Source organism: Microcaecilia unicolor, chromosome 8 (genome assembly GCF_901765095.1).
Source record: "Microcaecilia unicolor chromosome 8, aMicUni1.1, whole genome shotgun sequence".
NCBI lineage: Eukaryota > Metazoa > Chordata > Amphibia > Gymnophiona > Siphonopidae > Microcaecilia > Microcaecilia unicolor.
The window spans coordinates 78276809-78304413 of record NC_044038.1 but is presented as its reverse complement, the minus strand read 5'-3'; the positions used below and the strand labels follow the sequence as shown (position 1 = coordinate 78304413).

Genomic DNA, 27605 nt, shown 5'->3' with positions numbered 1-27605 from the left:
GATACAGGACCTGTTTTTCCAGAAGGGGCCACTAGGGGAGTGGTCAGAGTTGGGGAGACAGGTGGGCCTGGGTCTTTCTGGAACCAGGGGGAGGGGCCTAAAGAGGTGGGGTGGATTATTGGCTACCCTATAAAGAGTGCCCTCTAAGACAAGAGAGGAGAGATGAGATAGGAGCCTGGAAAGCCTGCTGGAGGAGGAGTACCTGGCAGATTGGAGAGAGAGAGAGAGAGAGAGAGAGAGAGAGAGAGAGAGAGAGAGAGAGAGACAGACACACACACACACACACACACACACACACAAAAGCCAGGAAGGTACTTACCAGGCTATGTTATTGATGGACTTGGGTATTATTGGAAATAGACTAACAGCCGTGGGGTGGAGGATAGGACTATAGAGTTAGAGAGTGAAGAAAGTCCTATCCAGGGGAGGTGGCTGTTTTACACTGAGACCCAGGTCCCCCAAGAAAGTGGGCTCAGTGGAGAGGAACAAACTGAAGGATAAGCTTGAAAGAACTTGTTCCCCACAAGACTGGAACTAATAAAGTGAATTTGCATTTGTTGACTGTCTAATTTGCATATTGGTGAAGGCTGGAGAATCAGAGTTATAGTCCCAGGGAAAGTGCAGTGGGTCACTGTCTGTGAACCAGAGGAGTGACCGGGGCCCAGTGGACATAACCGGAAAGGATTTCCAGTAGGAGGAAAGGCATGGCAGAGCAGTCACCCTGAGTGAGGAAGGTGCCCAGGATATTGAGGTTGGTGATTGCAAGTAACTTAGAGAAGATTGGCTGGGGTTCTGCTCAGAAACCAAGGACTAGTGAGGCCTGATGGTAAGCCTGTAAGCTTGGCCAGGAGCCACTAGAGGGCCCCAGCACACATGAGAGATCCCTGGGGGTTTACAGTCACAACAACCCTCTGCTAGGATGGGTGTAATAATACTGTCTGTCCCCATATAAATATTCAAATCTATTTAACTGGCCATGAACTGCTCCTGGCTGGTTAAATGGCACTTACACAGCTAATATTTAGCACAAGGTAAATGTAACATAGGGGGAAAAAAAAAAGAAAGAATATTTTTTTATTATTATTACCTGGGGGGTCTCTTGGGGTTCCGGGGCCGTTCTGGAGGTTGGGAGGCCTGCAAGGCAGTTTTGGACCGGCTCTTGTGAGGGCGCCGGTTTTTTGTGCCGTTCCGAGAGCGCTGGTGGAGAGGAGGAGAGGCAGGAGTTGGCGCCAAAGTTCTGGGGGCCCGGGGATGATTGGGCACGTCCCTGGGCGTGACTAGTTGCACCAGCCATGCTCCGGTGTTGTTGGGCCCACTCCCGGGCCGAAAAAAGGGTGAGGCTGAAATTTGGGATGCAGGGGAAAGAGTGAGGCTGAAATTTGGGATGCAGGGGAAGACGGGACTGTTTTGGTGCGGGCGCCCCGGAGGTCTTCAGGACGGTTTTGGGTTGTGGTGAGGGTCCACGGAGTGGCAGGGCGTCTGGCGGCAGGGTTTTGGATGCGGGAGCGCTGCGGGAGGGAAACAGTGCTTCCGGTGCTATTTTGGGGCCTGTTGGAAGGAGGTGGTCCGGTGAGGCACTGCGAGATGCAGCACCACGATTTTTGGGACCCTGGGAAGGGTGGACACATTCCCGGGTGTGGCGAGCTGCACCGGATGGTCCCGGTGTTTTGGGGGCTCATTTGGGGCTGGTTTCGGGCCGGCAGTGCTGAGGGCGTGCGAGATAAAGAGCGCTGCGGGAAGTAGCGCTTCTGTTTGTAAGTCCGGGGACGATTGAGCACATCCCCAGACATGTAGCAGCGAACCGGGCATTCCCGGTATTTTCGGGCCCTGCCAGAGCGCTTGAGGTGGGAGGCAGAGTCTCGGACAGAGAGGGCCTCAGTATGCAGCTGGCCTGCCGAAGAGGAGAGGAAGATGGCCAGGAAAACGTGCGGGCGCGCCCCCGTGAAGCGTGCGCCTCATGCACGAATCGGGAGCGCGCATCAACCTGTTTTGTCGGAGCTCCAGTGAGGCCTAGAAGCCTGGGCCTCGATTTTAAACCGGAGCTCCAGACAAAATGGCGATTTTTGGGGCGTTTTGTTGTTTTTAGTCCGTTTTCGCGATTTGAGCAGCGGGAACGGAACCAGTGGCAGGCGTCGCGAGAGGAGAAATTCAGGAAAACAGGTAAGGGGTTTTTAACCCAAAATTTTAATTAGTTTAATTTTAAATTGTATAAGTTGTGTTTTTTATTTTTAAAAATTCAGGGGTTAAAGTTTTTCAAATTATTTTTGCATATTTGGGTTCAGGGAATTTTGGGGAATTTTTCAGGCGGGTTAGTTTTAGAATTTTAATATTTTTAGGGTGCCTTTTGGAGAGGGTCTAATTTAGAGGGGTGGGTAAGGGTTAAAAATGGGGGTAGGTAACAATAGTGGTAATTCCTGCATCAGGTGTAGGATGGGATAACTTAATTTTTGGAATAAGTTTAATTAAATTTGGGATTTTTAAAGAGGTTTTAGAGGAGGAATTAGTGGGGTGGATGTTAAATATAGGTATTTTTAAATTCTAAAAACATAATTGAAAAGGGGCGTCGGGTTTAATTAGGATGGAAAATTTGGGGTGATTTGGTTAAAGTTAGAAGGAGATTTCAGTTAATTGAATAATTTCCCATTAATTTCTATGGAAATTTTTCAATTAAAATGGAGATGTAGCAGGGCTGGCCAACATTCCGCAGGTCAGCAGAAAAGTTCGGAATGCTGAGAAGGACTTTGGATTGGCTAGGTGGGTTTGGAACCCCAAGCCAAAGGTCTGTTTCCTAGGCAAAGGTGCAGCAGGCAGTTGGCAGAGTGCTTAGTGACTGTGAATGAGAGAGGAGGTGTTTTTGCTGTGTGTCAGTGGCAGTGGAGTAGGAACAGATTTTGGTGTGCTAAAAAGGGTTTGAAGTGACTGATTTGATGAGATTGGAAACAGAGAAGGTATTGTACGGAGAGTGGATGCTTGTGAAGGGTAATTTGGGGTTTTAAAATATATGAAAGTAATCTTGAGTGTTAGGAAGTAAGCTTGTGTCATTGTTTGAGTTGGGGTAATGTGAAAAGGGGTGAAAGGAGTGAGGATAGATTGGGGATTGAATCTTGGTATGAAAATTTCAGGAAATGGTATGTGGCTAAGTGTATGGGATGCAACAATGTATACATGGTGTATGGTTCTATTAGCATAGGGAATTCAAGTAAAGAACAGTACACTAGTACAATACCCATGTATGACTTATCATTCCCACCTTAGTAATTCCCTTATTTGTCCTGTTTGTCTGTCCTGATGAGATTGTAAGCTCTTTCGAGCAAGGACTATCTCTTCATGTTCAAGTGTACAGCGCTGTGTACGTCTAGTAGCTTTATAGAAATGATAAGTAGTAGTAGTAATGTAACATGTATATATCCAGGTGTGCACCCAAAATGATGGGAAATTATTTCTGTATCTTTCTGCCATATTTTCTTGGTGTCAGACTGCATTTCTTTTTTATTGAGGATCTTTTCTCTCTCAATATGATTTACAAGTAATCGCTTGGGACTGACGCCTCCATGATTAACGCCTTTCTGGTGTTTTTCATTTTTATCACTTTGTCCGGTTTTCTTTCATCCAGCTTTTTATCTGTCAGGATGAGGATATCCCAGGTGACGTGGAGGGGCATAATCAAACGGGGATGACCATCTCTAAGGGCGCCCATCTCTAAGGACGTCCTGGCAAAGGGGCGGGGAAACCGCTATTATCGAAACAAGATGGGTGTCCATCTTTCATTTCAATAATACGGTCAGGGATGCCCAAATCTCAACATTTAGGTCGACCTTAGAGATGGTCGTCCCCGGTTTTTGGCGATAATGGAAACCGAGGACGCCCATCTCAAAAACGACCAAATCCAAGGCATTTGGTCGTGGGAGGAGCCAGCATTCATAGTACACTGGTCCCCCTCACATGCCAGGACACCAACTAGGCACTGAACTTTAGTCCACCAACTGCAGTGGACTTTACAAATTGCTCCCAGGTGCATAGCTCCCTTACGTTCGGTGCTGAGCCCCCCCCCCACCCCCCCAAACCCACTCCCCATAACTGTACACCACTACCATAGCCCTAAGGAGAGAAGGGGAGCACCTACATGTGGGTACAGTGGGTTTCGGGTGGGTTTTGAAGGGCTCACATTTACCAACACAAGTGTAACAGGTAGGGGGGGATGGGCCTGGGTCCGCCTGCCTGAAGTGCACCGCACCCACTAAAACTGCTCCAGGGACCTGCATACTGCTGCCACGGAGCTGGGTATGACATTTGAGGCTGGCATAGTGACTGGAAAAAAAAAATTTTTTTTTTAGGGTGGTAGGGGGTTGGTTACCACTGGGGGAGTAAAGGGAGGTCATCCCCGATTCCCTCCGGTGGTCATCTGGTCAGTTTGGGCACCTTTTTGAGGCTTGGTCGTGTAAAAAATGGACCAAGTAAAGTCGACCAAATGCTCATCAGGGACGCCCTTCTTTTTTCCATTATCGGCCGAGTACTCCCATCTCTTAAGTACGCCTCAGTCCTGCCTTTGCTATGCCTCCGACACACCCCTGTGTACTTTGGTCATCCCTGCGACGGGCTGCAGTTGAGGACGTCCAAAATCGGCTTTCGATTATGCCGATTCGGGCGACCCTGAGAGAAGGACGCCCATCTCCCAATTTGTGTCGGAAGATGGGCGCCCTTCTCTTTCAAAAATGCCCCTGATAACCTCTTCATTTTCCACAGTTCTCTTAGGATCATGATCCCCATGCTTTTCTAGTCCAGCATTATTGTAATGTTTGCAGAATTTTCAATGAAAGAGATGCACCACCTTGTTGTTCTATTCTATACATACATTTTCTGCCATCTGCACTTCACAGCCATCTGAGATGAGTAACTATTTCTAGCTCTTTCTTACAGAATCTACAAATGTCATTTGAAACCTCTCTAGATCTATGAGTTTGTGTCCAGCATGACGTGAGTATAAAAGATATCTCCTGCGTTTTGACCCTGATATATAGTAAATAACTGAAGGAAAAGACCTGTCTGTTATCCTGACTCCAGTCCACACTGCAAAGGATACCTCCCAACTGTCAGTCACAGTGTGTGATCAGCTGCAATATTTCTCTTTATTCAGGGTCTCTTTTTGTTGTTATTTTCGTTTTCCACCTTCTTGGTTAGAGGAGCTTACAAAATCCACGCTTAACTTCTTCTAGCTCCTCCTTTCCTTTGCCTAACCACAAAATAAATAACAATTCTAGCATGACTGTTGCAAAAACATCCATAACTGGAGGAGTAACCTAATGGTTAGTGCAGTGGGCTTTGAGCCTGGTGACTAGGGTTCAATTCCCATTGCAGCTCTTTGTGACCTTGGGCAAGTCACTTAACCCTCTATTGCCCCAAGTACAAAAACAGATTGTGAGCCCTCTGGGGACAGAGAAAGTACCTCCATATAATGTGTACAGTGCTGCCTTTGTCTAGTAGTGCTATAGAAATGATTAGTAGTGCTATGTGTAGCCTGCCAGTCAGAAGTACCTGTGTTCCCATTAAAACAGGCAAAATTAATGTGTGGCATTTGTAAAGCATCCAAGTGAAGTGTTGGGGGTGTGGTCAGTATCTTCCTATACTCTTAACAAGGAGACAATACACTTTCCGGGTGTTAACTGTGTTCTAGATAACACAGAGTAGTTCACTACCTCTGTGTTACCTGTAAGGAATAAGCCCTGACAAAGAAAAAACCCCCAAAGGGGTCTACACATCTTCCACAAGGAAAGAAGCAAAATTACACAGCAAGGTGGAAGTGGGACTGTATCAAGTAACAAGGCAGACCACAGGTAAAAAGTGTCTAGAAGTTTATTTACCAATGGAAAATCTGACCCAATAAAAAGACCCAACACGGGCTGTGTTTCGACTGGAGAGCCTTCCTCAGGGGTCAAATCCTTCAAATTGTATAGAGCTGTTTGGTTTTTCAGATCAGTCAGCTTTGTATAACATTCCCTGACAATTTGTAACGCTAGCAGGAGCACTCACTCCAAAGTGATTTCATCACTACCGGCATTTTTGATTTGAAGGATTTGACCCCTGAGGAAGGCTCTCCAGACGAAACACAGCTCGTGTTGGGTCTTTTTATTGGGTCAGGTTTCCATTGGTAAATAAACTTCTGCACATTTTTAACCCATGGTCTGCCTTGGTTACTTGGTACAGTCCCACTTCCACCTTGCTGTGTACTTTAGGAATAAGCCCTGCCCATTCCACGTTTGGCAGTTAATGTAGGAAACATCATCCACTGTTAAGCCTCCATGCCAACGATGCACACTAATTCCCACATATTGACTACTTATCGTGGCTTCATCGTAGGCCCCACAGTTATTACAAATCATTTATTTATTTAGAAGACTTTCTATACCGCTCTAACTGATCCTAAGAAGAAATAGTAAAGGAACATTAAAATATAGGAAAGCAATCAATCATACCAAAGGAGCAGTGAGGGGGGCAGGGAGGGAGAGGGGAACACTTGGTCAAGCGATAGCAGGGGATATATATACTGAAAATTGGACTGATATAAATAAGAATTCAATTTTCTGTAATACTGGGATAAGAAGAATATATTTGTATCCCCTGCTATCGCTTTGATTTGCTTGACCATGCGTTCCCCTCTCCCTCCCTGCGCTCCTTTTTTTTTTCTCTCATATTTAGTATAATCTAAGTAGCTGCCAGTACTGGAGAACATCTCAGGTCTTTTGTGTAGCCTGCTAAACAGTTCCAGCTATGTGAGCACCAGTGTTTCCATTAAGGATTTCTAGGGCTAGATTTACCCTACCACAGTCGTCCACACTAAGGGCTAGCTTCTATATATGGCACCTAAATAGTCAGCGCCAAAAAATACCTATGTAAACGGTATTCTATAAGCCGCACCTGAAGTTCAGGGTGGTTTAAAGAATGCATGCTTAAGCAAAGAGTCGTGCAGAAATTTAGACATGGCCATTTGCACCAACGAAAACATGGTGCAAATGCCTGCACCTAAATTTAAGTGCTGAGCACCATTATTCTGTACTTACACATGTAACTCAAAGCCAAGCCTCATTCCATCCTAAAACACCCACGACCCTCCCATTTCGGTATCCACTTTTTTGGACCATGCGTAAATTGTAGGCATGGATCCCGTGCCTCTCTTTATGAAAGGTGGTCCCAATTAAATCTAATTAGTAACAATAATTTCTTGTTAAAAAGAATTCTTGGCACTAATTGGCTTGTTATTGTATTAAATTGCATACACAAATCAGGAACACGCCTAAATGTGCGTATGCAATTTATGGTCACCTTTACAGAATCGGGGGTAAATGCTTATTAGGCACTGCTAATGCTTGTTATTAGTAAATAGGTCTCACTTTGTAACATAGGACTTGTGGAAAATAGCATGCGTTAGCGAGAAGTAGTACCTTTTAATAAATGTAACCCCTAGTTATTACAGAGGATGAGGTCTGCCAGACAAACCCAGCTATTTTCCAATTCTACCATCGCAGCTTGTCAGGCAGTCCAGTCACGTGGATGACTTTCTAACATTTCATATTATCCTTTTGTCCTACAATCTGGCAGCCCCAAAACCCACTGCCGAAGCAGACCAGCAGCGTGCTGTGATCACACAAACATACATTGCCAGTTTGTGTTCAGTGCTCTCTTCACTTTGTGCTTCTCCTTGCCCTCTTAAACTCAATTACTATCACCACCACCCAGCTACCCATAGATGATATTCCACACATCCACTACCCATAAAATATTTCCTGTTGTTTCTCCTTAGGCTACCCTTTCAGGGCCTCATTCAGGACTCCTTGTTCTAGAATATTGCTTCTTCTCAAAAAGATTTGCTTCTTGTGCATCAGTAGTATCTTCCAGGCATTTAAAAGCTCTATCCTACCCCATCTCACCTCTTCCCTAGCTATTCTGTGTTTAAGAATAGCCTAGTGGTTAAAACACGAGGTTTGAGATGTAGGGTCTCCTTGTTCAAATTCCACTGCTGCTCCTTGTGATCTTGGGCAAGTTACTCAACTCTTCATTGTCTCATGTACAAGATTAGATTGTAAGCCTAGGGATAGAAAAATACCTAGCGTATCTCAATGTAACTCACTTTGAGCAGCTGCTGAAAAGATGTGAAATAAAATGTCTTGCCTCTTTTGCTGTCCTTCTGTACACCACAAACAGCTCTATCTTTTCAGAAGTACACCAAAATCTACTATGAAGGCACCTCAGTGTGCTCAGGACTCAGCAGTCCATTTGCTAACTGCTTGCCTCATAAGTGCCTAAGTACAAGTATTGCCATACTGGTAAAGACCGAAGGTCCATCAAGCTCAGCATCCTGTTTCTAACAGTGGCCAATCCAGGTCACAAGTACCTGGCAAGAGCCCAAAAAAGTATAATACATTTTATGCTGCTAATCCTAGAAATAAGCAGTGAATTTTCCCCAAGTCTATTTTAATAATTGTCTATGGACTTTTCCTTTAGGAAGCCATCCAAACCTTTCTTTAAACCCCTGCTTTTACTATATTCTCTGACAACGAATTCCAGAGTTTACATACATGTTGAGTGAAGAAACATTTCCTCCAATTAATTTTAAATTTACTACTTTGTAGCTTCATCGCATGCCCCCTAGTCCGAGTATTTTTGGAAAGAGTAAACAAACAATTCACGTCTACCCGTTCCACTCCACTCATTATTTTATAGACTTCTATCATTATGAACACACATCATCTATTTCCTTGCTTTCACATGGGCTAGCAATTATATGGCATTTCAAATTTAAAATGCATTGTTTGATTTTTCGGGCCCTGTCAGGTGATGATCCTTAAATACTTTATTGAATCTTTTATACCTTATGTTTGCCGGAAGAGATCTTTAATCTCAAGCTGTGTTATGATTCTACTGAGACAGGCAGGGGAATGAATGGGACTCGCTTCTGATTGGCCTGTCAGAGATTGAGCTGACGTTTGAAGCAGAAGACGTCAGAAGTCAGACCTTATTTAAACTTATCTCTCCCTACTGTGGACGCTCTAGCGTTAATTCCGGTCAGCTGAGCTTTGGTTCTCTTACTGTGTCTGTGCTCATGGCACAGTGTGTATTTTGAGGAGTTTCGCTTGTTCTCCTTTTGTTTGTGGTCTGTGTGTGTGTGTGTGTGTGTGCGCGCGCGTGCTGGCTGCAACCAGTGTGTCCTTGATTGCCTCTCTGCAGTGCAGCTGGCTCTGTCTTCTGCCTTGTTTCTCCCTGCCTCTATTAGGCAGCCTTTCTGTCCCTGGTAAGCTGGTTTTGTTTAAGTTTCCCTTTACTCAGTGTTAACCCTTTATGTACAGAGCTTGATATTTACCTTCTGTGAGTCTTGCTTCTGTTAGGCAGTCTTTCTGTCCATGGTAAGCTCCTTCCTGCCTTGTGGCCCGCCTGAGTGGTCTATCTCCCTTTTCTGGTGGTGCTTGTTGATTGTCCTGAGTGTGCATGGCTTTGTGGCCCGTAGTATTGCTTAGTGCCTGTTTGGTCTACCCTAGGCCTTGGCCAAGGTCCTTCCTAAGCCTAGGCCTAGGCACAATGGCTCACGATCAGATTAACAAGCTGACAGACTGCTACTGAGGCCTTCTGCTAAAACTTATCGATTAATAGAAATGCATGTTTGTTCTTTTACTATCAGTGGTTCATTTGAATGGAATCATTTCACAACTGAGTTAAGAGCAAGAACAAAATATTACAGTTTCAGAAACCAGTTGAAAAGATTATTTTTCTTAAAGCATTTGGCAGCAGTTTGATTACTAGAGATGAGCTTGGTATACACCTATGGAGGAGTAGAGGCATAGACTAATAATGTTGTGGGCTGAGACTCTGAGGAAGTGGGTTCAATTTCCACTGTACCTTCTGGTGATACTAGGTAAGTCACTTAACCCTCCATTACCTCAGATACAAAAACTTAGATTATGAGCCCACTAGGGAGAGAGAGTACCTGTTTGTAATAAATGTAAATTGCTTGGTTATACCACAGAAAGGCAGTATATGAAATCCAGGACACTTTATACATGTGATAATTGGTTGGCATTATATTTTATTTTATGTTTTTATGATTTGATGTGTGTTTTATTTGTACCCTGTTTAGATCTGTGGATAGTGTGAGTAATAAATATTTTAAATAAATAAATAAGTCTATAACTTGGTGCCTCAGGTTAAGCATCTCCATATCATGAAGACCCTGATAACATTTATGAGAATAGGATTCCCCTATCCAGATAGGAGCATCAAGGGTTAAGAATGTAGCAGAACATAGAAAAGAATAGTCTAATCAACTTGTGACTTGTGCATGTGATAACATATCCTGTGCGGATGTCAGGGACAAGAACACAGTACAATGTTGAAATCTTATTATAGTTTGACTTATCCTTCTGAAATAATGTATAGGTTTATGGTTTAAATATATTTGATATACCACTTTTCATAAAAACAGCATACTGGTTCACAATACAAAACATGTTGACTAAAGAGAAATAAAGATAGTTCATTCAAATCAAGAAGTTAAAAAAATAATAACACATTATCATCATGCAATCAGAGCAAAACTCAGTCCGATGATGTCCACTGCCAGATACTAATCAAAGAGCATCTCCAAATGCAGCCCTACAAAGGTTAATTTTCAGGGCCGACTTAAACCTTGGGAATGATAATTCAAGACGGAGGGGATGCGGCAGTGAATTCTAGAAAGATGGAGCCATGCGATAGAAGGCTGATTGTCTTGTAGAATCAAGTTTTGCTGCCGTTGGTGAGGGAAGCTGTAATGTGTCTTGACAAAATAGGCACAGCATAGATGCCCTGTTATTCCTTTCAAGCTCTGATATGATTACTACTTGGCTGGGTATCGCTGCACATCCGTATCATACACTCAGGTTCAATCCTGTAGGATTTGTTTAAGCGGTGTCATTTTTGCACATTCTTGTTTAATTTGTAATATTGTCCGTTAGCTATTTTTGTAGAGAGGCATTTTCGATACAACTTCGGACATTTTGCAAAAAAAACATCCAAAACCCCAGTAGCGAACATAGCTATTTTCAAACCAGAAAAATGTACAACATTTTGTTTTGAAAATGGTCTTTTGATAGATGTTTTTATATTCAGCGCATCTATCTTTTAGGACCATTTTGGGGGGGGGGGGGGGGGGGACATCCAGGGGGAAAATGCATAAAAACAAGCTATTAGTATGTATGGGGGGTGGGCAGCTTTCTTAGTAGACTAGCCACACAGACATCCCACCAGAGCAGTGAGGCACCCTAGGGGGCACTGCAGTGGACTTCACTTAAAAGATCCCAGGTACACATCTCACCATTACCCCCTTATATTGAATGGTGAGCCCTCCAAACCACACTAAAAACCCCACTACAATAGCCCTTATGCCTGCAGATGTCACCTATATGTAGGTACAGTAGATTTTTGGTAGGTTTTAGAGGGCTCACACTTTCCACCACAAGTGTAACTGTTAGAGTGGGATATGGGTCTGGGTCCCCTTCTCTACAGTGCACTGCAGCAGTGCTTGCTGCTGTAATAGACTGCCCATAACATGTAAAGCTGTCATAGAGGCTGGTATGTTCTGTTTCTTTGATATCTTTGGGGGAGGGGTGAGAGAGGGGTCAGTGACCATTGGGGAAGTAATGGGGGTGTCATGCCTTAACTCCTCCAGTGATCATCTCATCATTTAGGGCACATTTTTGTGACTTAGATATGATTGAAACAGGTCTAGATCAAAACATCTAACTTTTAGCCCTGGTCATTTTTGCTTTATTCCATTATGGCAGAAAAATGTCCGCGTTCTGGGAACGCCCAAATCCTGCCCCCAACATGCCCCCTTGAGATTTGGACACACTTCAGGAAAAAAGGCTCAAATCCAAATCTGAAAAAAGCTATTTGGAATTTTTTTTTTTTTTTTAGAAAAACATCCAAATGCCACTTTTGAGACATTTTTATCTTTTGAAAATGAGCCCCTTAATCTCTTCTCTTAATAGCTGTGAAGGGTCTGGTTTTCCATGGTCCTGCACCACCATGGCACAGACTGGGAATATAGCTTTGGTAAATCAGGCTGAAAGTTTGAAATAAGTAAGGTAAAGGAATTTAAATTAGCAGGTAGTTATGTTTGTGTAGGCAGGGAGGGGTTGGGGAAAGAAATGTTTTCGGAAATCTGTCTTGTGCTGTGCATCAGATAATCACTGATACATACAGCCCATTTATGAAATTTCTTTGTCCAAAGATTGTTTACAACACAGCTCTTGCAGGCCTGTTTACAGCAGATGCAGCTATTTTAGGGGAAGTGGTTTTGTGATTGGTAGCAATCAAGGGAACCTCTGGTATTTTGAAGAGTTTTTCGGATTAGGTTTCCACAGATAAAATTCTCAGTACATAGGGTTACAAAATTTCTAGGTGTCTCAGTTCTAATCCCACCTCTGGCATTCACTCTCTCTGCATGACCTTAGCAAGAGTCACTTTGCTTCCCTGTGCCTCAGTTTTAATCCCTGGCTTGGTCACTAACATGACCTTGGGCAACTGATATAGGGCAAATATCACCACATAGCAGATATACTTGTGAAGTGCTGCTCAGTACAGAGAGTGCAGCTTTCATTAGGCATAAAACACTTAAAACTTACACCATAGAAACTAGATTCTTGGCTTTTGAAGAAATACAGTTAAACTTGAGGAGCAATTTTCAGTAGGGCATGGATTTCTTCCCCACCCCCAAACAGTGACTAAACTATATTGCCTCATTTGAGTAAGAGAAAAAATTAATGACTCGAAAAATGGGTAGATCAGGCAGTAGCATAGCCAAACCTCAACTTTTGGGTGGGCCTGGGAAAGGACTGAGTGAACATGAACCATGTATTTCCTTTTTGTCCACCCCCACCCCCATACAGATAACTTGGCTGGAGGGAACTTCCAGGCCCTGCCAGATGAAGAATCTTCTGGAGTCCCTCGAGGTCCGAGAATTCTCATCCAAACACCAGTCACCAGCATGTTTCCAGCTGCCGACACCGACAATGACCCCCTCCCCATGCTTGCTCAGTTCAACCAGCATCCCCATCCATGCATGTGCGATGATGCCAACTGAACTGAACATGTGCAAATGGTGGGAGGAGGGGCAGTGCCAGCATTAATGGCTGGAAGCATGCTGCTGAGTGCTGCAGTGTTGAGACTGCTTGCTCGTGGAACTCTAGGCTGAAAGGACTCTTCAGCTGGCAGGGCATGGGGAGCTTCACAGCTACACAATAATGTGTGTCGCTACTGGGTGGGCCTAAAGAGAAACTGAGTGGGCCCCGGCCCACCCGTGGTTATGCCATACTGGGGGCCTTCTCAGGATGGAGAAGATCTGTAGCCACCTGACACTGATTTTCACTCATCATTTTAACCAATGAAAAATTCAGTCTGGGGATAATTCTATAAAGTGGCGCCTAAATGAAGGTGCGACAAAGAAGCGCACTTAGTGCCAATTCTGTAACGGCATTAAGGTGTGCCTAAACCATTATAGAATAATACCGTGAAGCTGCTTTGGTGTACTGAAACTTAGGCATGACAGCTTACACCAGGTCAATGGCAGACATAAGTGGGCACAGCTAAGTGCCCCCTTCAATGTGCACATCTGACACTATCCTATAAGGTGTGCACATTGCTAGATGGAAAACCCATGACATGCCCATGCTCCACCCACTGGTACAACCCATTTGCTGGTACACGCCATGGAAGGAATGCAATAAATGGTGCCAAAACTTAGGCTCCAAAAAAATTCATCACTAAGCCCGATAGAGTTTAGTTCAGATACCACGCCTAACTGTTGGGTGCCAGACCTATGCCTGCTGAAACCTGGTATAAATGCCAGTGCCAAAGTTACACAGTAATCTGCAATTCTGTGTGCAACCTTTTGAGTAGAGAGGTGTGGTAATGCCCCCAACATGCTCATGGCCACGTCCCCTTTTGAGATACGCACCATGGGAATTAGGCCCCGTGCCTTATAGAATAGCGTGCATCTAGATGCATGGACAAATTTTAATGAGTGCCATTTAATATCAATAATTGGTTGTTAGCACCCAATTCTTGATGGTTCAGAACTCATTATCCATTTGTGCACGCATCTCAGAAGCACAGAAAAGTTGAGCGTGCAACTTTGGATGTCATATAGAGAAACCAGGGGCATGCTACTAGTATGCCAATTTTATAGCATAGTGCTGAGCACTGTTGGTGGAGGTGCACTTATGAAGGCCTAGACCCTGCAGTTCCAGTGCTGGTAATATTTAATATAATATATTTAATATAAAGAACTCATCTTAATCTACAGACGGTAAGGTATGAAGACCCCCTTTTTTTCTGTGGATTACAATGAAATAAACAAGGCCATTTGGTATTCAGGGCCAGCAAGTACCCCACCCCCTTCCTCTGGCCAGGTAATTGAAAGACAATGAGTCATGCCATTCACTGTTTACCATGAGTGTGTTCAAGCCAAGGAGGCTAATTGGAGACTTTTAGGTTGCAGAACTAATTTCCATGTGACAGGGGCAGGGCATCTGGCAGAGGAGAGAGACAAGATTCTGTGGTCAGGATAGGAAAGGAGAATGACATATTGCAGGGGTAAGGTCTGTGAGAACGGAATCCTGACTCTTTTGAAGTAAGATAAAGATTGTTTTATTAGGGATGTGTTTATTTAACAAAAGGACTGAGATGTATCTTTTAAGGAAATGCAATATATGTTTTTATGTACCTTTTGACAATTGTAACAAACAAATGACATATCCTGTATGATTTATTCCTGAAAAAATCAGTTCTTTGTACTTTGGGCTGAGAAACCCTATATAAATGCCTGGTCTGGAAGCAATAGACTAAGGAATATGTGACCATTTCCATGGCTCCCCCCCTTTTGTGTTCCCTCACTACCCTGCTTCTTATGTGCTGCTTCTAATTTTCTATTATTTCTTATTTTTCATGTTCTTGGGTAAGAATAAACTTTGGTAATGTGAGAAGCTTCTCTTGTTTATAGTTGTTTTTGGTACTTATCAGGTCAGTAGTGCTAAGAAACCAGTTGGGGAATTTGTATGGGTGAGGTGTTGGGTTTTTGGTTCTGAGACTCAACACTGACAGGCCCAAACAGCACATACACATATAAATGCCAATTTATGTCATTCATGCACTAAATGCACCTATTCCATAAATCGGTGCACACCATTGCCACCAAAATCTAGGCCCTTTATTGAATTGCCCTTTTTGTGAATTAGCATTCAACAGTATCGTAACAAGGGCGAGGCAGTGGGAGTGGTCTGCCCCGGGTGCAGTCAGCAAGGGGGTGCATGGAGCAGTCACACAGCTGTCAGCTCCGCCGGTTCCCTGCCCCCTCTGACGTTACTTCTTGTTCAGGGGCAGGGGACCAGCAGGGCCAACAGTCGCACGACTACTCTGTGCACCCCCAGGTGGTGAGTATGATGTGCTTCAGGGAGGGAGATTGGTGATGCGCCATGGAAGGGTGATGTGCCAGGGGATGTAGTGGGGTCCCACCCCGGGTGGCAGCCAACCTAGGCATGCCATTTGTGTTCAATATATATATCTTATTACAATTATTAGTCAATGCATTCAGCATACATATTTATTTATTTATTTATTTAGATTTAGCTCACACCTTTTTCAGTAGTAGCTCAAGGTGAGTTACATTCAGGTACACTGGATATTTCTCTGTCCCAGGAGGGCTCACAATCTAAGTTTGTACCTGAGGCAATGGAGGGTTAAGTGACTTGCCCAAGATCACATGGAGCAGCAGCGGTACTCTATGTACTCTACATAGGCTTGGGCATCCTGAACTTTGATTCCAACCACTTTCCAGGACAGAAGATGAAGGAGAAGCTTAATAAGGATGAGAAGAACAATAGACCGTCAAGGCTGTATGACTTCTCAGAAAGCTTATGCCCTACAAATGTTTTTCTTTCTTTTTTTTTTTTCTTTCTTCTTTTTTGATATAATAAAGGTTTTAAAATCATGAGAATTTATGTGACATTCTTTTGACTTGAAATATGAGACACATCTGAAAAGGTTTCCCAAGACAATGCATGCATTTTGGAATTATTCAGTATTGTTAATTCTTTCACCTGTCTTCAGGGAACAACACATAGATATACTTTGGTTAAGGTCTGCTGGTATTACTGACAACTTTGGACCACTGTAGAAGATAGGATGTTGGGCTAGATGGAATATTAATCTGGCCCAATTTAGCCAATCTTACGTTCTTATATGGTTATTTGTCTAATACCTTTGAATGGACTATAACAGGGACAATTCTACAAATAGGCGTCTTCATTTAGGTGCCCCAATGCCACATGGTGAGAGTCTATTCTATAACGACACCTGGGTGCCCAGATTCCATTATAGAATACTAGCATAGCCCAATATCTGTCCACTTTATATTTAGACACTTAACTGCAGCATGAGTGCACATAACCTACTGTATTCTGTAAGTTGCAAGTGTAAGTGGCAGCCCCGCCCATGTGCTATGTGCTATGCCACTTGCATGCGCCCTTACAGAACAGCTCTTAGGTGTTTTGCTGCCACTTACATGCTTAAGTAAACAAAATGGCAGTATTCCGTATGGTAAATTTGGTAGGTACCCTGTTACAGAATTGCCCTTAGAAGTGACTGTGATTATGCTATGCTCAATAGTCCTAACCATTGTAAACTATTCTCAGCCATGGTCACTATTTTTATATAGCACTCATAAAGCTGTACAAACTAAGCATAAAGGAGTTAATACAGGGATGCTGTAACTAGTTAACATGACTCACTCAGGCTGAACAGTAAGCAACTTCCCTCTCTAAAGAGGAGGAAAATTCATACAGATGATGTAAGAGTATCCAGCCATGATTAGCTGCTCCTAACCTGGTCAATATCTACAAACAGAGTATTTTGTCACACCAAGGTCTGCCAGTCCCAATATTGGGAAGAAGAAGAATTTTGCAGACTGGAATCCATTTGCAGATCCCTCAGTCAGCAGTGGTCACTGTGTGGCATTCTGTCTTGGTCACCACAACCACACTCTGCAAGCCATGAATTAAGGGGTTAATTAAAATTTGTTTCTGCATCAGAAATTGATTTGCACTTGTTCTTACTGATACTTGTCTGGGCAGATTCCTCACTGAAGGCACTCTCAAAGGCTGACAAGATAGACTTTTTGAACTTCTCCTTGAAGTCCTGGCCCATAAACACATAGAGGATGGGGTTGATGCAGCTGTTGATAAAGGCTAAGCTGGATGCTAATGGGATCCCAATAATTATTGCCCTCATCATTGCAGAGCTTGGAGAGGAGTGGGTGGTGGTTTCCAAGAAGGAGAATACATGGTATGGAAGCCAACAGAAGAAGAAAGACACAATAACAGCAACAATTATCTTGAATGGCTTACTCTTCTTTGCTAGTCGATTCTTCTTTAATCTGAGGGCAATGATAGAGTAGCAAACAATGATAACTATGAAAGGTATGAAGAATCCACACACAAACCTAGTTATGATCATAGCTTTGTGTCTCACTGCTATCAGATACTGAATATGTTCACTATTGTTGTCATCAGAAAAGGCAAAATTATTGTAGCAGTGTGTCACTGTGCTGTTCTTATAGGTATTGTGTGAAGAACGTGTGTCCCGGAATGCCAGATAGGGGGAGCTAAGAGTGAGAGCCAAACACCACACAACCAAAGCAACAAGGGAAGCCAGCTTTGATGATCGGTGGTTGTGGGACCACACTGGAGAAGCCACAGAGAGGCAACGGTCAATGCTGATGACCATCAGGAGAAAGACACTGGCAAACATGTTGAGAAAGGCCACAAAGCTGTTCAGTTTGCATAAGAGCATCCCAAAAGGCCAGTGGAAACCCAGTGCAGTATAAGCAATGCTTAGGGGGAGGAAGAAGGTGAAGATGAAATCAGCAATGGCCAAGTTCAAGAACCATACAGTGTTCACTGTCCTCTTCATTTTGAAACTGGTGATCCAGATGACCAGGCCATTCCCTGTCACTCCCAAGAGGAAGGCGACACTGTAGAACACCATAGATAAAATATGCATGAAATTCTCAATTTCCGAGTAATCTTCCTCTATCTCTTCATCGGTTTCATCATAGTCATACCAGTTAATTGACAGATTGGTTATCAAGTCTGGTGGTAATGTTCTTAGCATGGCATTTTCCATCCCATGCAATGAAGACATTCTCTCACCTGGAAGAAATATGTATAATACCATAATATTATATCCATTCTGTCTACTTTACAAAGATAAATGTAAGCTAGGAGAAAGTTAGTGTCAGGTGCTATGTAAATTCTCCTCTTTCGTAGATAGATAGATCAGAGAAGTATTTCAAAAAGCAAGAGTGTTATTTGCATTCTAAGCATGCTGTAACTATACTGTAGCTACATCATTTTAATTTGAGCCATGCTGTAATTACATTCTGAGATCTGTAATAATTATAATGTTTAATCTATCATTATTCTGGAGATGCATCATTTATTATTTAATTACACTTTAAAGACATCACATAATAAAGCGTTTTGAGTGTTTCAGGTTAGGAATGTCAACAACCTCTGAGTCATCGGGGCAGGCCGAGACAGATTAGATTTTGATTTTTCTCCTGTTGCATCAATGGTTTCTCTAAGGAAAGTAGGAGCAGTACTGTGCAGAGTAACTGGGTTTGATTACCAGATCATATCTTCTGCTTTCCAAACTGGGATTGCTGCTGAGGCAATACTCACAGTCCCTGTCATCATGGAATGCCCACAGTTAGTGAACCAATGTAATGCCCATGACTGCAGGGTTTTGGAAGGATCCTGTTGCTGAAATGACCAGGCTGGGTGAAATGAGGAGAGGGGGAGCTTAAAACAGTAGAAAAATCCCTTCGTAGGTGCAAATGAAGGCTTTGTGCCAGATCCTATTCTTAATCCTGAGCTGAAAGCTATAGGTCCCACAAAAACAAAGGCAGGAACCACACGTCCACTGATGTATTGGGGATAACCAGGCTTGGCTCAGCCTCAACAGGATGCCATCTTCATGTGCTGCCAGCACAGGGCTACCTCTTGGTTTATTTGGATCCACACTGAACAGGATCTGTCTAAACTGAGCAGCAAAACCCTTGAAGGTTTAAATTTCATGTCCATAAAGATGGTGATTGTCCCCAGGGGTGGTCCAAGGCAATTTGTTTCCCAAGGCAGGATGAGATGCCAGCCAAGCCACCACACATGCACGGTTTAACATCTCCTCCCTTCCCTCCTCAACCCTCTTCCCCGTGCTTACCTTACTTTTTTCCCACAATGTGGCAGTGGCAGCGATTTCCATAAACTGCCCTGCTGCAGTGCTGCCGGCACTGGCCTCTTCACTATTGCATCCCACCTCTGAGGAAACAGGAAGTTATCTCAAGAGGCGGGCCACAGCGAGAGAAGAGACCAGTGGCGGCGGCAGAGCAGCCTATGGGAATTGCTGCCACTGTTGCCTTTTGGAGAAAAGAAACAAATAAGATAAAAGGTTGAGACGGGAAAGGGAGAGTGCTGTTCCTGGTGCGTGTCACCTGAAGCCCCCACCTCAGGTGGCCTAATGGTATGGCCACCACTGATTGTCCCTACACATATTCATATACTTACCATGATTCCTTTTGCCTTTCCAGATGCCTTATATCAGAAGATGGGTAGATGCTTGTCTAAGGGGCCATTTTACTAAAGGGTTGCCATGCGGTAATCCGGAACTACCGCCGGCCTTACGCAGCCTCCAGCAGTAGTTCTGCCTTGAGCACATGCCATTTCCAGCGCAATGAAAAATATTTTTGGAATTTTTACTATGGTGCTATCCTGGCAGTAATCAGGCAGCACTGCACGGTTACCGCCAGGATACCACGGGAGCCCTTAACACCACCTCAGTGGGTGGCAGTTAGTGCTCTCTGCCAAATGGCCACACAGTAAGAGTAATTTTACTACATAGCCATTTTTTTGGGGGGGGGGGGGGGGGCTTTTTACCCACTGCTGGAAAAAGGGCCCTGGTGTGCAGGAAAAACGGCCCCCCCCCCCCCCCCCCCCCCCCCGCTACCACAGAGCTCCTTTTAACACAGTTTGGTAAAAGGACCCCTACGTTTTTATGGAAAAAGAAGACCCCTCATTTTGCTATAGATAATCTTAAGCTCCCGAAATTTGTGTACCAATTTGCAACAGTTTAAGAAATATCTGAAAACACATTTGCTTTTCCTGATGTTTAAGTGGTTTGGGTGCTGAGATAGATGAGGATAATGCAGCATATTTTTCGGTCTATTAGAGAGGGATATGTTAAGTAAGTGTTGACTGTATGTGATTATATTTTGCATGCTTTTACTGTAGCCCAACTTGACATAGGTGGGCTATAAATTGAATAAATAAATAACTTTTCCAGATTTCCTGAAATACCATACTGCTTTTCTTCTGCATTGGGGTGGGGGTGGTAGGCTTGTGTCTTAATGATGTTACTATTGTTGAAAACTATTTTCGTTTCAATTGGAAGAAACCTTACTTGATACGATTCCAGTTAAATTTCTTCCCATGATGTCTCTCCTTACAGAATGTAGCAAACTGCCAACATTAATGGTGACCTCAAAAGCCTTTAAAGAACTACATGGGGCTCTCTGCAAAGAAGCCCTCTATATTATACTTTAAAAATGCCTAACAATGCAACATTTATTTTATTTATTGCAAAATGCTTTCATTTATTAAAAATCTTAGAAGTCTCAAAAACATCTGGACATACTGTTCATACAGCATTATCTAAAGCACACTAAACTAGATTTTAAGCCACTTTCCTGGGATTCTGTATCATGCCTTAATTTCCGTGTGGAAATGAAAGCGCTTTCTCAGAAATGGTGGTGCCCAGGCCCTGCCCAGTGCATTCTGGGATGCACTAGGCAGGGCTAAACACCATATAAGGAATTTTTTTCCCTTATATGATGTTTAGCCCTGCCCAGTAAATCCCAGAATGCACTGGGCAGGGCTTGGGCACCATTTTATTCCAGGCACGCCCGGGGCAGGATGGGGGAGACATTGCTCCTGCCCTCCTGCCTCCACCTTGTTGTAAGGTGAGGTGAGTGACGAGGGTGTGGGTTGGGTGCGGGAGGGCGGGAGGGGTGTGTATGCCTGCACAGGGGAAGGGGTTTGGTCCACTGGACCACCAGGAAAATTTTCTTAAAATAGGTTCCGGGGTCACAGAGGGGAGGGGGGTGTTGTGCTTCATTGGACCACCAGGGAAAATTTAAAAGATAATTCAGGGGTGGGGCACCAGGAGGTGAGAGGTAGGAAGCACAAGCAGGCAGCCTATATAGCTTCCTGCCTGTGCTTCACTCCTCTCCGACAGCTCCAGAGCAGCTGTAAAATTTGCTTGTTAAATTAGGGCTGCTCTGGAGCTGTGCATCCCATGGAATACACATTTGATTACTAATGAGCTCATTGTAATACATTTGCATGGGGTTCTCAGTGGCTGCTAACGGCACACATTAGAGCCACAGAAAACCCTTTATGCATTTCTAGCTACCTATAACATTTGCTATAGACTGGCTATAACCAGTCTAAAGCAAACATTAATAGCAAGGTAAGCTTTGTGCATCTGTCCCTTAGACTTACAAAGTTTCACAGGTTACTTTGTAACTTTGTAAGTCTAAGTGCTTTGAAAATACACCTTAGGCATTGATGGAATGAGGCATAATGACTTCACAATATCAGCTCTAGTTACCAAACTGAAACTTGTCATACTAAGGGGGAAAGTTATCAATGTGGGCTGCCATTAAGACGGGTTATTTTATCACTAACTTGTGCTATTTTAGCACAGGTCTCATTTTATGCAATGGGACCTATTTACTAATACATGAGGTTAACAGTAAAATAACATGTCTTAATAGTAGTACATGTTGATAACTTCCCCCTTAAAGGCTAGATTCTATATAAGGAACCTGAAAATTCCATGTGGAAAAAAATACTCCTAGGCGTATTCTCTGAAGCACGTCTATATTTTATAGAATAGACTTAGATTTCCACACAGTATATAGAATAAGCCAAGTGCCTCTCCACGCAACCAAATTTAATCACGGCCATTTACACCATGCTTTGGTTGGCATAAATCCTGACACCTAAATTAGGCACAGAGCTGGTGTATTTTATAACAAAGCATATGGATTTTAGAAACACCCATGCCCCACCCATGGCCACATAGCATTTTCAATTATATGACTTAGAATTTAAGCACACCATGCTACAGAATACACTTAGGGGCCTAAGGTACGCCTAAAAGTGGCCTGCGTAGGTGTAGGCGCATGTTTTGGATGCGGGCGGGTCAATTTTTCAGTGTACCTGGAAAAAAGGCATTTGTTTGTGGATAAAAATGGACGTGTGGCAAAATTAAAACCAGCGCGTGTCCGTTTTCGGTCTGAGACCTTACTACCACCCATTGACTTAGCGATAAGATCTCATGCGCTAACCAGGCAGTAACATATGTGCTACTTTTTTATTTGTACTGTCCTCTTCAGGGCACAGACCGTATAAGTCTGGCCAGCCCTATCCCCGCCTCCCAACCCCGCCTCCCACCACCAGCTCTGGCACAGACCGTATAAGTCTGCCCAGCACTATCCTCGCCTCCCAACTACCAGTCCTGCCTCCCACCACCAGCTCTGAGCATGCTGTTGCATCATCACTGACTCCATGGAGGGGGGAGCTGTCCTCTTGGCACCAACGTTTTTCAGAGCTCCTGGCACCTTGTTTCAAGGAGCACCGGGCAGTAAGTGGCCAGCAGTAAGTGGCCAGAACACGTAAACTGCCGATTACTGCCTGTTAAACGCCTCGTGGTAGAAAATAGAAAATATTTTCTACTGCATGTTTTGAGCATGCGTGAAAAATGAAATTACCGCCCGAGGCACACAGTAGCTGCGTGGTAGTTCCAAGCTGGCACGTAAATCTTAATGCCCTCAGCGAGTTGTGCGTGTAAATCTTAATACCAATTAGTGCTGATAATTGCTTGTTAACATCCAATTGACAGCGCTGATTAGCTAGTTACCAATTAAGTTATGCACTTCACCCGGTGCCCCACCTGAATTATCTTTTAAATTTTCCCTGGTGGTCCAATGGAGCACAACACCCCCCTCCCCTCTGTGACCCCGGAACCTATTTTAAGAAAATTTTCCTGGTGGTCCAGTGGACCAAACCCCTTCCCCTGTGCAGGCATACACACCCCTCCCGCCCTCCCGCACCCAACCCACACCCTCGTCACTCACCTCACCTTACAACAAGGTGGAGGCAGGAGGGCAGGAGCAATGTCTCCCCCATCCTGCCCCGGGCGTGCCTGGAATAAAATGGTGCCCAAGCCCTGCCCAGTGCATTCTGGGATTTACTGGGCAGGGCTAAACATCATATAAGGGAAAAAAATTCCTTATATGATGTTTAGCCCTGCCTAGTGCATCCCAGAATGCACTGGGCAGGGCCTGGGCACCACCATTTCTGAGAATCACAGCTTGTGTCAGGGCTATGAATTTGTTCACCTACTTGGAGATACAAGGCCAACCGGTTCTGCCACCCATTGCGCTGGATTTTTTCATCTGAGAAGGAGAACTGGATAAGAGGTTTTACAACAGATAAGCTGGATTTGTTTTGTTGCTGTATAAGTTTGAATGGAAGAACTATAGCATTATTGAATTTTGGATGTTTGGGACCTTAATAAGACATTGATATCACAGTTTCACAGCAAATGCAACAGAACATCTTTTCAATCAAGACTTTGGTAGGAACTGTGAAATGCGATGATGGGATGGTTGGTTGTCCTCATTTCAATGGGCACCTGGCTCTAAGCACTATTCACATATATTTAAATTATATTTTTATAGTGATAATAATTGTTATTAACATTTGGTATAAGCTCTGATCATAGAAAAAATTTTATGCATATTCATTGGGGAAATCCTGAAAACCCGACCTATCAAGGGCCAAGGTTGAACAACCTTGACATAGCTGATTAAGTTAGAGCTGGCCAAAAAAATTCCCGGATATTCATTGCCGGTCACCGGAAATGGCCCGGCATTGAATATCTGGTATCAGAACCAGTGGTAGCAGCTAACCACGCTGCCTGCTGCCAGCTGAATATCGGGGGGGGGGGGGGGGGGGGACTGTAGTACTTATGTACACAACTGCCAATTACTGGCACAAATCATGCCCATAAGCACCACTATTCTATAAACAGTTGGTGCCCACATTTCAGTGCCAGCTCATGGAATTACCTTTTAAATCTTTTTTATCCCTTTTTTAGCGCACACATTACTACAACCATTTGTATTGTATCCCTCTGTTGTTTTAAGGATCTTTGGTTTCTTTTTATTTGTATATAACTCAGTAAAGAAAGTGGAACACAAACTTCATTTTCAGTGGTATCTCTCAGGGTGCGGCCCTGCAGTGAGAAAGAGCAGCTAAAAGATGTGTAGATTCACTGATGACATACAGAGCAGCTACTGAGAAATAAAGCTGAAAAAGGCCTATAACCCCCTTCCCTCCCGATTTCCATGTCAGTGGCATCAGTGTGAAATGCTTCAAGGGATGCTTACATGTAGCCTCTGTGAATATCCAGAGAAAGAAAGCAGCTGGCACACACCTATGGATCTCCTGTTCTTCAAGGGCAACCAGGAGTTAATTAACAACAGTTATATTAACAGAGTTTAGCATATCTGGGTTTAAGAAAGGCTTGGACAAGTTCCTGGAGGAAAAGTCCATAGTCTGCTATTGAGAGAGACATGGAGGAAGCCATTGCTTGACCTGGGATCGGTAACAGGGACTGTTGTTACTATTTGGGTTTCTGCCAGGTACTTGTGACCTGGCTTGGCAGCTGTTGAAAGCAAGATACTGGGCTAGATGGACCATTGGTCTGACCCAGTATGGCTATGCTTATCTTCTTATATTTTCATAAAGTTTCCCTGACTCTTTCAGATATCAGTATTAAAGTTTCCAGCTTCTAATATGCTCTCTGTTTTGGACTGATAGCAACATTTTTGCTCGATCTGTGAGATACAATGCGTCAGCAACATTTAATAATGGTTGAAAAGGCTCTAGTTTCTATATTGCAGCCAGAAATCATATAACATGTAATGATTCAAGCCCCCACGAATTCCTGACACTGCTTAAATCTGATGCTGGGATGTTCACAGCTGTTGGCACAGCTTGAACGGAAGAACTGGAACTAGCATACACAGCAAAATGGGGATTTCAGTACTTCAAGGCTACATAAGATCTTTATGAACTAGGTTTATCTTTCTAAATGGGTTTCATTTTTGAGGAAATGTTTGTGTTTTAACAAATTGAAAAACTCCTATGTAGCTCCTCAGACTACCAGCGAATTGCCTTTTCCTCAGGCTGGAATCTGTGTGTTTAATGATAAAGGAAACCTGCCTTTTCCTCATGCTGGAATCTCTGTGTGCAATGATAAAGGAGACCTGTCTTTCTCTCAAGCTGGAAACAGTGTGTATAATATTAAAGGAGTCCTGCCTTTTCCTCAGGTCAGAATCCGTGTGTATGGTATTAAAGAAGCTACCTTTTCCTCAGGCTATAATTGTGCATGTAATGATAAGATGATAAAGGAGACCTGCCTTTTCCTTAGGCTGCAGCCTATGTGTGTAATGATAAAGGAGACCTGTCTTTCCCTCAGGCTGGAATCTGTGTGTGTAATGAAAAAGGACACCTGTCTTTTTCGCAGGCTGGAATCTGTGCATGTAATGAAAAAGGAGACCTGCCTTTCCATCAGGCTGGAATGAATATATGTAGTGATAAAGGAGACCTGCCTTTCCTCAGACTGGAATCTGTGTCTGCCCTGTGTGTAGAGTTAAAGGAGACCTGCCCTTCTCTCAGGCTGGAATCACAGTGTACCATGATAAAGAAGACTTGCCTTCCTCTCAGGCTGGAGTTACTGTGTGTACTGATAAAGGAGATCTGTCCTTCCCTCAAGGTAGTGTGTAGTGATAAAGGAAAACTGCCTTCCCCTTCAAGATGTAATCTGTAATCAGTGTGTGTGCAAATGAGACCTTCCCTTCACTGAGTCTAGAGCCATTTTGGGTAAAGTTTCAGGAGAACATCTACCTGCAAAGTTACACATGCATAAAACATCTCTTTAACTTTAATACTTTCAGAAGGATAGTGGAAGTTGTGTATTATCAGGGTGTCAATTACATCATAAGTTTTGGCAAACAAATTTCAATGCATGGAGTTATTATACCAGAGCCCTGGAATGTCTCTTTTAATTGTGGCCAAATTTCTCTGCATTGTAAAAGTACAATGTACTGTAGCTTTAGGCAGAATAACCCCTCCCCCCACTTAACCACATTCTGCCAATCTATGCATGTATATACCCTGACAAAAGTTCTGAAAGTCTGTTTTTCTCTTAGGCCAGCATTAATTAGTGTAGTAATAGAGGAGATTTGCTCTTTGTCTAAGGCTGGGAAAATGTAAATACATCTCAATATATATAAAGAGAAAATAGCTCTACCAAGTCAGATATATTTATCTCACTTTAAGTGGCTTCTGTCTGTCTTGTGTTCTGTGTTATTTAATGTGTGCTTTTCTTTCCCTAATACTGTTAGCAACTGATTTTGGCCTTTATTCATTTAATGTCTAAAAAAAATGACTTACCTTCTTCTTTGCTTGGCTGTAGGTCTCTCCCACTGACCGCTCTGCTCTGACACAAAGTTTTCTGTAACTTCAGGCAATGGCTGGAGACGAGAGAGCGGCACGGTGCTGCTGAATGCTCCCAAAGGCAAGGATTCAGCTGGAAGCACTAGTCAGGCATCTGCCAAGCGAGGCAGGGAGCAGGCGGGATAGCCGGGCAGGAGGAGACTGAGAGAAAAGAAGCCCCCCAAAACAAACCACTCCATGTTACTTCTACAAAATGTAAAGAGCCTGGGCATGTCCACCAAGGATTGGTTTACAGAGCTTGAGTCTGTAATTTAGAGAGAGAGGGAGAGAAATACAATGCAGCCATTCCTGAATCATAGATCATAGATCATCCCCTTACCAAGCCACTGCAGTTTGGCACACTTAGCTGTCTCAGTTCAAAAGAGGTTCAATACAGGGCGTGCTGCACAGCAAGACTGGCAGAGCTATGTTGGGTGATCTCAGCAGTGGCCCTGGAGGGCAAGACTGAGGTGCTCTGGGAGTTTTGCCAGGGCTTCTGGATGCAGGAGAGAGATTCATTGGCAGTACACGGAGGTCTCAGTACTGTAATGGCAGAGGATGCTGCAGAAAAGGAGAAAGGTCATCTAGCTTTAATCTCCTAAATGTAAAAACTGAGGGTCTTTTTACCAAGCTGTGGTGAAAAGGGCCCTGAGCTTGTAGTGAGGGCTGTTTTTGCTGCGTGCTGCAGCCCTTTTACTGCAGTCAGGTAAAAAAAGCCAAAAAATGACATGGCACGTGGTAAGATTTCACTTACCGCATGTCCATGGGGAGGGGGAGCACTTAACACCCCTCATTGAGGTTGGCAGTAAGGGCTCCTATGCTAATCAGTGGTAACCGGGTAGCGCACGGCACTGCTGATTACCGTCAGGTTAGCGCTACAACTGGAAAATAGCTAGCTTT

General features: G+C 43.7%; 1 protein-coding gene across 1 annotated transcript; it reads right to left on the bottom strand.

Annotated features, from left to right (window-relative positions):
* Positions 1 to 15730: 15730 nt before the first annotated feature.
* Positions 15731 to 27002, bottom strand: LOC115475856 (chemokine-like receptor 1). Its single transcript, XM_030211900.1, has 2 exons — positions 26664 to 27002; positions 15731 to 18230 (listed from the first exon to the last, which is right to left on the bottom strand). Exon 2 carries the CDS (start codon positions 18220 to 18222, stop codon positions 17086 to 17088), a length of 1137 nt encoding a protein of 378 aa, XP_030067760.1. The 5' UTR covers positions 18223 to 18230; positions 26664 to 27002; the 3' UTR covers positions 15731 to 17085.
* Between the last annotated feature and the right edge of the window lie 603 nt (positions 27003 to 27605).